General features: G+C 35.0%; 1 protein-coding gene across 1 annotated transcript in view; it reads right to left on the reverse strand.

Annotated features, from left to right (window-relative positions):
• The window catches only part of TANC1 (tetratricopeptide repeat, ankyrin repeat and coiled-coil containing 1), a 253,610-nt gene that overhangs the window by 28,439 nt on the left and 211,967 nt on the right, over positions 1–13,204 (reverse strand). Inside the window, exons 16-18 of the mRNA XM_051986328.1 lie at positions 11,473–11,709; positions 7,892–8,077; positions 5,911–5,989 (exon numbers count right to left, since the gene is read on the reverse strand). Coding sequence (XP_051842288.1) covers positions 5,911–5,989; positions 7,892–8,077; positions 11,473–11,709 — 502 coding nt within the window. The remainder of the gene's footprint in view (positions 1–5,910; positions 5,990–7,891; positions 8,078–11,472; positions 11,710–13,204) is intronic.

The following is a 13,204-nucleotide window of genomic DNA, read 5'->3' on the forward strand; positions in this document are numbered from 1 at the left end:
TTCCTCATCTCAAAATTAAAAGGATTGAATTGGAAAATGCCCAGGTTGGCTTCCAGCTCCTACGAAAAGGAGACCAGATTTAGGACCAGGAAGGACTGTACAAATTATATAGGTAAAGCCAATGTTGGAGTAATCCAGAATGTGAATTCAAGCCTTATGATTTCAAATTTAGTAGGTTTTTCCCATTTTATAATCATACAACTTTGCTCCTAATATCTTGCTGAGAAAAATATGCCAAAAGAAGGGGAATTTTGACTATGGGGTAATTCTGGGAGGTAGGGAACACTTTCCACAGCAGGCAAAATGAATGGGATATTAGTGTAAGAAGGTATAGAATGCTAGAATATAAGGACAACTGGACTATTGTGAAATTAGAAGTGAGAGGACAATCAGGACAAAATATACTGAAAGCAAATTTTTAGGAGTGCAGATAGTGGTCAGCATTGATTGCTAATCTTGTTGTTCAGTCATTTCAGTCATATCCAATTCTTTGAGATCTCATTTGGGATTATCTCGGCAAATACAACTTGAAACTTGAAGAGTCACAATATGTGTAGTCTTCATTGGACTACAAGGAGATACTGCAGGCGACAGAGAAAAATATAAAACTAATTTCTGAACTGCTCAGCCTTTCATCTGCACTTGCTCATTTTTCTCATCTATAAAATAAGAAAAGACAACTCAATTGTTAGATTTCTTCTGCTGTTACATTCTCTGATTTCTTAAAATACACAAAGTATTTGGTGGAAGGAATGCAAATTTTGATTGCAGAAAATTTCCAAGATATCTTGAGGTTTGCAGGCTAAATTTCTTTCTTAAAGACCAAGTCTTAAACCCAAATTACTTTAGCTGTCATTGATAGATCAAGAATAGATCAAACTTCACTGTTTGGCTGAGAGTGGTTCAGAGTGAATGTAAATAGCAATTGTTGTTTTGACTACAAATCCGAGGATAGTCTCCCAGATTTTTTTTTTTTTTTGACTAAGTAAAAAAGCATTTTGGGGAGGGGGCTCTGACATCTTACCTATCCTTAATCACTAAATGGGTGTTGCCTCAATGAAACAAATCTGATAAAGACCTTCATTTAAAAAGACCAATGCCTCCCATTACATCCAGGCCCACCTCCATTGGTCTTGATCTGGCCATTGGACCCAGAGGGCTCCGGAGGGGAAAGTGAGGCAAATGACCTTGCACGGCCCTCCCTCACTTAGATCCAATTTACCTGCATGTCATGACATCATGGTGCTCTTCGAGAAGGAAGGGCAAACAACAAAGTCCGGGCCTTGGAGACCACTCAAATCCAACTCTTATTTTACAGAATTACCGAAATTTTGAGGAAACCAAGGCTAACAGAGACTGAAGGCACACAGATACTGAATTAACTCAGTAAGTCACCTAATTGCCTCCCTTCCCTGGAAGAGTGAAGAGGATATCACAAGTGATCAGCAGCATACTAGGAAGAACTAGTTAAGAAAAAAAAATGGAGAAAGATTAGGCTGCAAAATGTTATGTTTATGGGAAGAGTGACAGAGAGGAAGAAGTATCAAATCCAGGAACCAATGAAACTAAGGGAAAAAAATGTCAGGAAGAAATAATGAGCAGACAAAGCAGGCAAAGCTGCAATGACACACGGCCCAGTAAAAGTTCCGCCTGGTCATCTCAGCCAGGAAACGCTGAGCTTGCTGTCTTAACTGTCTTTAAAGTCACATCAGTGCCTCTTGGCTGATCAGAGGCTCACTGGCAAGCCAGCTGAAGAATGCATCCCAGGCTTCAAAGGGGACTATGAAGATAGATGGTTATGCATGAGCTTTGGGCAAGTACAGGCTGAACCCATTATTTACTTTGTATTAAGACTGATGGGAAGTCCATAATTTGTGTCAGTGAACACAAGCCCCATTGCTAACATAGCAGAGCTTGAGGGAAGGCAGAATGGAGGTTGGCCTGTGATGGGACCCCTCCAGAACAGCACTTGTGAGGCTCTCCCAATCAGCCAGCTTAGTGAACCGCAGAGCACTTCCCTTTGGCAAGATGGGCTTTTAGAGTTTAAATAGCCTTCAGTAACCAGTGTAAGCATTGTTGAACACGCTGCAAGATAGCTTGCTTTATAGGCAATAGGTTCCAATGAGAAAGAGAACAAAAAAGTTGGAAAACTTTCTGTTCTTTCAATTACAAAGCGTCCTGGAGAATTAAAATTAGAGAAGCAAACAAGACCAGCTCAAGAAAGTGAATAATGAGATATAAACCAACTTACTTTTCTATACATGTACCCCTAATTTTAACAGGATTCAAGATGACAATGTTAATCCCAATCTTTGCAATACAAATGGAACTAATATCATTTCAACTTTCAGACCCTCAGTTTCTGAACCTGCAAAATGCAGAAGTCTGTATAAGCCCCCTTTTACTTGAAACATTTTGGGAAATTGTAATAAAAAAACTATTATCAACATAGAGACTATATATTTTAAAAATACTATGGTATTTTATGTAGTACAGTATTTTAATATAACATATAGTAAAAATAACCTAATAAGTTGGACTATACTTGGGAAACATTATTTGTAATCTTTTCATTTGTAAGTGTGACTTACATAGAAAAGGTTATATTGGGGGAGGGGAGATAAAGAGAGTAGTGAGAGCATCAATAAGATATTTAAAAAAACAAAGAGAAAATAAAAAGCTCACGAAGGAGCAATTTTGACACTAGCAGAACAAAAATTATTTTATTGCCTCAGCAAAAAAAAAAAAATATATATATATATATATATAAAATAAATATTTTTAAAGCTGATGCTTTCATATACAATCCAATGTTTTTTGTATGAAGAAATGCCCATTTTGTAATACTTAAACTGATTTTAAAAAAAGAAAGAAAATCTAAATTAAAAAAAATCCTAAACATCAATGTTCCAAAATACTATATACAAAGAATATTTTTTATTAGCTCATGTCATTGGTTCTTTTTTGGGTTCCTATATCATTCATCTTACTAGCCTTTCTTCAACTGCAAAATGTGGGAGAATGCTGAGCAACTGTAAAATACAAGCTGTGGAAAAAAATCATTCAAGCTCAAAGACAGTTAACAGAAAGCTGGCATAAATAGCCAAATAATCAAGGGAAAAATAATACAAGCAACAAAGGAAAAAAAAATTCAAATATGGTAGAGCCACAATTAGAATCAATCATACAAGAGCTAGCAGCGACTACATTAAATGACTGCAAATCTTGGAATACTATATAATGAAGAGCAAAAGAACTAAAATTGTAGCCAAAAATACCTTATGCAGCAAGGTAAAGCATAATCCTGAACATACATACAAAAAATGGATATTCAATTATTTGTCAGAATTTTGTTGTGCACACACACACAAAGCCACAAACCTGACTCTGAACTTAATAGAAAATTTGATATATAAGAACCAAGTGAAATACATGGTGAACATCAAAGACCAATTTCAAAGGACTCAATGAGAACTAATTATTTATGTTTTATACATGGAGATGTAAACCATATGTTTAAGATTGTCATTAGTAATTGGGTATTCAAAAGGAAAACTGGGGTAAAGCCGAGTGTGAAATGATTCTAAAAAGCAAAACTGTGGAGAAAAAGGTCAAAAAAATTTCAACAAACCAGTAATTACGTCATGTGAATGAGAACAAAAAGGGGGAGGACACATTAGGTAATAGCAAGGCAGCAGAGGAATCAATAAATGAAAAATAAGAAATACACACAAACATAATGACAATGATCAAGAGTAGAATTTATCAGGAAAAAAAAGGGGTTAGTAATCATTGATCTCAAAGCTAAAAAACATTTAATCAAAAAAGAAAAAATATATATAGTGGGAAATCACTCTATAGGCTCAACATCAATATTGTTTTAAATTATTTAAAACAAATAGTATATGGTTGGAATATTGCTGTGTTGCAGGAAATGGTGAATTGGTATATTTAGAAAAATATGGAAAGTCTTGAATGTATAAAGGATGTTATCCATCTTCAAAGAAAGAGAATAAACAAGATTTTTGTAGATGTATATGAATTTATGTATGTATATGTGTATGACTGCATGTATGTATATATATGCGCTTATACATATAAAAGTGTGTGTGTGTGTGTAGCTATACACTCACACATATATCTTCGCTTAATTATAACCTTGGAGAAGCAGGAGGGAAAGAAAAGGAAGGAAAAAGAAGAGATTAAAAATGCACAGCAGAGAACAGAAGAAAACCAACAAAGAAGAAAATAAAAGATAGACAGTTTTGAATACAATGTATAGTATTTATTACATAGGCTCTCTTGAAATGGACATTTATTGTCTCACATTTTGAATTCTCTCTTTTGTTCCAATGTGCATATGGCATTTCTTTTTCTACTTTGAAATTAATTTTCAAAAAGAGAAAAAAAAAAAAGCGAGAGAAGTAAAGAAGAAATAAGTGAAGAAAAAGACAGGAAAAGAGGGAGGAGGGATCCCATAATCACTAATTCATTTATAATAGCATCTTCTCAGGAAAGTAAAGGACTAGAAATACAACAGACTGGGAAACCTCCTGATAAACTATTAGGACATGAAATTAATGACATTACTGAACTCTAGTAACAAAACGGAAAAGTAAGGGAAGATTTATAAACTGTCACAGTAATTTAAGTAGTATGAAGAAAAAGTAGATAAAATGTGTATAAGAAAGTAAATACAAAAAATAAACAAACCCTAATTGACTAATATACAATTATAACAAGGCTGGCCCTGGAGAAGGGAAAACACAAAGGTAGAGGACCATGGGTGTAGAATGCTACGTATACTGTTAAAGTGGTCTGATGTGTTTGGTTTGGTTTTGCAGAAATGCTTTCTTCTTTTTTACATTATAAGGATGGCTCAATGGAGAAAGTAGTGGGAAAGAATACATAAAGGTGATATAAAAATCAAATCTCAATGTAAATAACACTTTAAAAATAAAAATAACCATTTACTATTAACAACAAACTACAATCATGTGAAAAGGCCAAACTAATTTCTAAATAGCACTCAGATTTAAAGGGCATATGTCCACTCTGACTTTTTTTTTTCTTGCAGTACTTAAAGGATTAATAAAAATAGATTGTTTACACTTGAGGCCAGGAAAATCCCAGATGCTTTTCCTAAATTAGCATAGCTAATTCGATAAAACTCCACATACTACCCCAGCTGGCTTGCTTACTGATTAACCTGTTACCTAATAAATAATTTTCAAGCACTTGGAAATAAAGATCTTTGCAATGCAGAGACCATGTGTAGTGTATGTAACTAAGCACGCAGAGACTATATATTTTTAAAAGCATATTAAACAAAATGCACAAATCTCATATATTTTATGACGGCAGTCCAAATGGCAACACTCTTTTTACTAGACACCAGTTGCTCATATTCTTACCAAAATCAACTACATTTATTTGTGAACATGTCTTACTCCTCCCCCAAATCCCTCTTGTCCACATGAGCTCCTTGAGGGCAGGGCTCTATTTCATTCGTCTTAGGATCTTTAGGTGCTTGGCAGGTAAATATTCCATGTAAACATCTGTTGAATCAGGTCAACTAGCATATTAAACACAATAGGCAGCCACATGTCTATTATCTTTTTGTCAATCTCAGACAATAAATGTTAAAATGTTACTTTCTTTCTAAATTGTCCCAAAACTTGAATGGCCTTTTTATGAGGTGTGCTCAAATACATTGAATGCCAAGTTTCTGATTTCAATCATGTCTCTTCATCTTCACAGTTTAAAAAAAAAAATCCCATAAAATTTCAACTTCCTTCAGACAAAGATAATAAAGCTGCATATTGTTTGATTCACATTTAAGATAATTTAGGCAAAATGGGAGCAAAATATTTTTTAAAAGATGCTCCAGATTACAAGCAATATAATTACCTGTTTCTCCCCATAATGTGTCTGTACTATTGACATCTACTTCATATTCCTTTTCCATTCCCAGCAAGCACTGGACCACCTGTCAAAAACAGGTAATTTAATTAGTAATAACAGTACAAGGGCTTATTATATCCCATGAATCACAAGAGAGAGAATTTCAGAAACCATCACTAAACACTCAACATTATTTTTCATGTAAAGAAGGATAAAACATTAGCAAAACAGGTTTTAAAAACAAACCTTAAAATAATCTTAGTCTTTATTAAGAACTAAAGCAATAACCCTCTGGAATAGCTATTCCTAGAATTTTAGGATTCTATGAAACTGCAGAATGATTCTAAATACAAAAGGCGAATCAACAAAGAACACTGCCAATCATACAAAGTACTGTTTCTTAAGAGTAGGATTAATTTGTTTTTCCATAAGGAGAGCTAAATTTAATATATTTCTTCACTACAGGTAAAACTTAAGCAGCATTGCTAGTTCATTACTCTACAGAAAAACATTTTCTCTTTCCCTATAGGAATTTTTCCATCCAAAGGGCTTTAAGCTTTCCCACTGTTCTCAAAAGAGCACAGGCAGAAAGTAGCACTGTCTTTGAGATCAATTGAAGTGTCCACATACTGAACTATTGGCCTGTCGATCTAATGAGGTGGAATTGGCTGCTTTCACCTCATCAACTATGATGGGAACTAGAAAGACGTGAAGGGAGGAGAACTTTTATTAGCATGAAGGAATCTCTGATTCTCCCTCAAGTTTCACAGCCCATAACCCTCAACTCATTTGGTAAAAGAGTACTAAATTTTAAATCAAATAGTTACTAGGTATGTCAAGTTTTTCCTTGCACAGCATTCCTTCCAGGGTGATTTAAATATGCTGTGATAAGGATGAATTTAGAGGGGTACAACCACAGCAAATTCTGTTTACCCTTTTTCTTGAGCTGGATTTTGAAATGTTAACATTGAGTAAAAAAAATTTAAGTTGGTAAAAAAGTTCATGCTTTTGTATATCCATCCACAAAATGTGTAATTGTGTGTCAAGATGTATGTGAATCCACAGAGGAAATGGGATAACATGTGTGTATAGTTTTGAGGAAAGGTTAGCACAGTCTGTCTTACAAAACATACTAAGAAAGTCAATCTGTCAAAATATAGTAATTGTTAAATACTAGAGATAAAAAAACAAAGAAATGCTATAAATAAAAAAAAAGGTGAATACATTGGATTAATAGGAATGGGAAGGGCAGGAAGAGAAATTTAATTCAAGTTTAGATTTAGCTAGAAATATGAGCAAATTTACAAAGTTCAAGTTCTCAATTTGAGCTATAAGTGGAGCATCTTTAAACAGTCCAGATTATATTTTCTTCTTTTTAGATTTAAAAGTTCTGTGCTGTTTTCCCTCAAATACTGCCAGAACAACGAAGATCCTCATAGCCTTTCAGTGCTTTGAAGTCAAGTATTCATGAGCCATTTTAGAATTGAGATTCAACATGCTTAGTCTCATATTCCTAATGGACCAAAAAGGAGGGGATGGGGATGGAAGGGAAGGTGGAATTACTAAGGCAAAAAGAGTCAAAGAAGGAAAGGAAAGGAAGGAAGAAAGAACTGAGCAGAATGAGAGCAAAGGCAGATGTTGGCTTTACTTGTCTGGTTAATAAGCAAAAAATAAGATTAAAAGTTACTATGGCTTCAAAATTACCCTAACTATGTTTCTGAATTGTGTACCTTCATTGAGATTTCACCTTGTAGGAGTTTCACCTGACAAAAAAAAATCAATCAAGAGTCTACATTTTAAAAAAAAAAAATCCTAAATTTTTCACTTTGTTTTTATATGTCACAGGAATTGCAGTTAGTAAAAATGGCTTTCTCATGGAAAATGCTGGCTAAAAATGTATTCTCTTATGAGACTAGAAGGGAAAAAGAGATGACTCTTGTAGCTCCAAGTTTGGAAGAATTTTTTTTCCAACAATATCAGCACTTACCTCACTGTGACCCATACTAGAGGCTGCAGTCAATGCCTGCTGAAGAGCCTGGCTTTTCTTTAACATGTTTTGTGGATGAATACTTGCTGCCCAGTCACAATTCAGCAAGTATTTAAGGATGTCACAGTGTCCCCGTAAAGCACTATGTACTAATGCACACTGGCCTTTCTTGTCCAGATGATCAATCTGCAGTAGTGAAGGAGAAAGAAGAGAACCACAACATTTGAGTGTTTTTCTTCTGAAAGGATTATAAGTGTACTATGATTAAAAAAAGACACGTTTCAGAAAAGCTTTAATGAACTCAAATTACAATTCAAATACACTAAAGGCCCTCTTTATTTTAAAGCAGCCACATTGACTCTTTTCGTAAATTTGAACCTTTTTTCTGTAATGCATGCAATATTCCCTAAATAATCAATCATAAATTCACATTTCTATGGCTCAGGTTTTGGCTTGGAGTTATCATCTGTATAAAAAATTAATAAGGTTCTGTGTGACTGTGAGCAAAAATCAGTTTCCCAAGATGCACTTCGTCTCACTTTCTTCATCTCTTTTCCTTATGAAATTAGAGGATTGTGCTTGATAATCTCTAAAGATCTACTCCTGGCTTTAAACTTTTGAACTATGAGGAATCATCCAAAATCTATCCTTACTCCATAAGTCACTCAACCAATATAACTTTAAAATTCCCATATAAAATCTAATGTAGAGTTTCAAATTTGTTGGCACATTTGTGTCTCAATTTACTTAGACATATGGATCTGGGAGTTAGCTTAGCTATGTTTCCATGCTCACCAGCAAAAATTAGGATAGCGACATGGAAGGAGTGGAAAAGATAAGTATTTTAATAGCACTTCAGTAGAGCATAGGGTCATAAAATAGTATCTATTCTCACTCCAAATTTTACAAAAGTAGATGCTTCCTAAATTTGATAGAATCAAAAGTAGGCACAACCCAATAGCTCTTGGTTTAGTGATCCTATCTCAGAACTTATAAGCCATAAGGTTTTAAGTGACAATGGAATATATGAGATATTTCTGTCTTTTGCATTCTAAGAACTTATGTCCTCAGATATATGGATAAGAAATTAGGTTATCTTTTAAAACTATCTCACTTAGTAATTTATGAGCCAGGTCATGGGATAAAACTACCTTAAATTACTCTTAAATGTACTTTGCCTTTATAGGAAACTCCAGGCACATTAGAAAACTATAAGCAAGGCCCCTAAAAAAGGCCTTATGCCTCAAATAAATGCTTGGCCATACTACTGTGATAGCAAAAAGACACAGCACATCAACTATCCAGAAAGAAAGAGGAAGGAAATAAGCATTTATTAAGTATCTACTATATTCCAAGCACTGTGCAAAGTGCTTTCTATAAATATCTCACATGATCCTTCACAACAATCCCGGGGAGTAGATGCTATTTATTATCCCTATTTTACAGCTGAGGAAACGGAGGCAAAAAGTTAAGTGATCTGCTCATTGTCACACAGCTATAATTATTCAAAGTTACTCAACTCAGTCTATATAAAATGATCTTTACCAATTACCTGCCTCCATGATTTTGTACCTTGGACATGGAACAGCCTCTTTTTCCTTTGTAACATTCAGAATGTCTTCCTATCCCTTAGAGCCTAATTCAAAAATACTCTTCCCATGAAATCTCCCTTGAGCCCCCTTTTAGGAATAAGCTTCTCTCCTGAATCTCACAAAGTACATTTTTGTTTTCTCCGCACATACTATAAAATGTCAAGCAGTAAAACCATCTCTGCTTCTTATACCTCTTCCTTACTGGCATGTAAGCTCCACGAAAGCAGGGACAACTCTGTAACACCACTGTCTGCCCTTGCCCGCCACAAGTACTTAAAATTCTTCATTAAATTGAATACCAATCTACAGCTTTACAAAAGAGGATTTCAGATTCACAAATCTGTAGCAAAATCTGTAGCAGCCTTAGCAGCCATCTAGTGCAATCAGTGCCTGAAGGGAATCCCTACTTTAACATGAATCCCTTAGCCTTGCCTTGAAGTTAAAGGCTTCCCCTTCCAACCAAGGGGAACCAAACAGCTTCACAGTAGCCCAGTTCAATTTTGGACAATTAAAATTCTTAGAAAACTGTTTCCAACTTAAGTCTAAATTGGTTTCTGTGTAACTCCTGGCCACTGCTTTTAATTCTACCCAGTGGAGACAAAGAATACAGGTCTAATCCCCCCGTCTATAGACAGCCCTTCAAATACTTGAACCTGGCCATCACATTCCCCCCAAATCTTTTCTTTGTCAAGCTAAATGTAAGGGCTAGCACTTATATAGTGCTTTAAGATTTGCAAAGCACTCTATAAGTATTATTTCCTTTCACCCTCACAATCCTGGGGATAGGTCCTATTATTCATCACATTTTAGAGCAGAGAAAATGAGTTAGATGGCACAGTGGATAGAATGCTCGGCTTGGAGTCTGAAAGGTCTGTATCTAAATCCAAATTGAGACACTTACAAGCTGTGTAACGCCCCAGGCACAGAACTTAGCCTGTGTGCCTCGGTTTCCTCAACTGGGAAGTAAAAGCACCTAACTCCCAAGGTTGTTGTGAGGTTGAATAGGTGGAATTTATAAAGATTTGTTAACCCAATGCAAGACACACAACCAGTTAATGTTTGTTCTCTTCCCTTTTCACTGTACCACCTGACTGCCAGTTCCTTCAGTCTATCTTTCACTAACATAGACCCTCCTCTATATGGCATCCCACTTATTGATGTCCTTAAACTCTGGTGCCCAGGAAGAAAAACTAACATTCTAGATGAGATCTGACAAAAACAGAGGGGAGTGTGATTATCTCTTTTTTATTCCTAGCAATTATACTTCTCTTAATGCTCCTTCCCAAAAGGTTAGCTTTTGAAAGATATTACAAAAACAATACAGTCTTAACAGAGTTCATTTTAATGTACTTTAAAAGACTAATATCTAAAACTGAAAAATGAAGGATAATTAAATATTCTGACAGAACCTTATAGAACTTGCAGTCAACTTGGGTACTATGTTGGGTTAGATGTCAAGTTATGCAGACAGCTGAAAAAAAAATCCTAACAGTGAAGCTAAATGCTTACAAATCCAGCTGCTGGCCATTTTTAAAGTAATCCAGACTCATCTTCAGTATCGTATCTCTTTTTGCAGATGAAGAAAAGTATCCATTAATGAACAATCCATATGGTGAATCTCTCTGATAATATATTTACAGCTTAGAATAATTGGAACAGACAACTAGAAATTCAAAATCTGCAATACAACCTGTTTTTTGTTCACACTGCTGCTTTTTGATGGGGTCAAATTTTACAAAGCAAAGACAAAAGAAAGACTTATCTTGCATATTTAAAACACACACACACACACACACACACACACACACACACACACACACACACACACACACCCCTTCCAACCCTCCACTGTTCCAGGATCAAAGATGAGAAGAAATGGATTGTCTTTAAGTATTCTCTGTCTACAAGTAATGTAATATAAAATATATATAAAAAAAAAATATATATATATATATACATACACACACTTTGCATGCTCCTGCCACTTACCCTTGCTCCCTTTTTGGACAACAGAGAGACTATATTCATATGTCCAGCAGCTGCTGCATAGCAGAGTGGGGTCATGCCATTCTCTGACATCCCATCCAGGCAGGCCCCAAATTCCAACAGAAGAATGACCACTTCCTCATGGCCAAGGTGAGATTGGACACATAACACTGGGGCATTATTTAAAACTTCCGTCCTGTAGTTTACATTGGCTCCCCCCAGGATCAGGAGACGGCTTACCTATGGAGCAATTGCAAACAAGATTTATGTATCTTATGTGTTTTTTTTTAATTCACCAACAATCCCTACATGTTCTTTTATTCCTTGATAAGAATGGAAAACCTTACAACCCTTAAGAATATACTTTACTAAACATTCTCCTCATCCACTTAGTGCTTTAACTACAATGTGAGAACTTACTATTCTTATAATGAAGTTACAAATAGATTTAAACAGCTATGTAGCAAGAACAAGGCTATGATACTGGACAAAAGAAAGGCATGTATGCTTTTCATTTATCAAGGAAAACAGAAGAAGGGTTTTGCTAAAAGAAAAAAAGGCAAAGATTTTTAGTTTGCCCCTGAGACTATGACTGCTGAACACATTCCAATAAGGCAAGCTGTCTGTTTGGCGAGTCACTATATCATCACCTATAAAGTAATTCTGCTACAGATGTTGTTAAAAGTTACTGGTTTACAGAAAAACTGCTTTCTTTTTCTAATAGCATTAACTAGCTTAGAACCAGCCAGAATTCATGAAAAAGTAGCTACTCCTTTATGCTTATTCAATTTCATTTTTTGGATGGAAAATGCTCTATAGGTTCACAAACCTATGGGCCAAACAACAACAAATAAACTACAAAGCAATCAGTCAAAAAATACAAGACATTTCAACAAAAACTTTATAATATGAAGGCAGAAAAATCATATTTCAAAATGCAGATTAAAAAAAGAATAATCTATTCTACAGTAAGACCCATAGCAAAGTTGTCACATGCTGTGTGATTGATTAAAAATTAAATTTTTTAAAGCATCAAAAAAATAAATATGGCAAAGTCATATCTAATGTGAACTGTTACATTTGTGGAAAATGGCACCGAGAAGTGGAGAAGTTTTTTATGAAATGATGCAATGCAAAGTAGGCAGAAAACAGAAGAGCAAGTTACATAATGAACACAATAATATAAAGGAAAATAACACTAAGAAAATTCAGAATTTGGATCAACGCAGTGTCTAATTGTGATTTAGGAGGTGTAATGGTGAAACACGTTTTGCAACCACAAGCAAAAAGGAGGTGGATTAGAGGAGTGGAATGAGGTAGGAATTTGCAAATGTCACCCATATGCTGGTTCTGCTTAATCTCACTTGTGGGGGTTGAGTTGGATAGAGGGGAAGGAGTAATTGAAAATGATGGAAAAAAAGAAAGAACATCAATAAAATATTTTTTAAACTGCATCTGAAGTACAATGGAAATATGAATTCAAAACCCAATCATCAAGACATAACAACTTCAGGGCAACTGAAAAACTTAGAAACAGAGGTTAGAAACAGGTTACTTGTGTGCTCATTCATCAGGAAGACCAGCCAAAAAGGAAAAGGAAAGAGTATGTGGGCATTACTTTGCAACTGTACTCTTCTAAAAATTTAAACATGATACTGTGGCAACTTACAAATTATTTGTTTCCTTAGGGAATAGTCTATAAAATTTTAGTTAAATTCTCTCCTCTCCTCTCCGC

This window comes from Antechinus flavipes, chromosome 3 (genome assembly GCF_016432865.1).
Source record: "Antechinus flavipes isolate AdamAnt ecotype Samford, QLD, Australia chromosome 3, AdamAnt_v2, whole genome shotgun sequence".
NCBI lineage: Eukaryota > Metazoa > Chordata > Mammalia > Dasyuromorphia > Dasyuridae > Antechinus > Antechinus flavipes.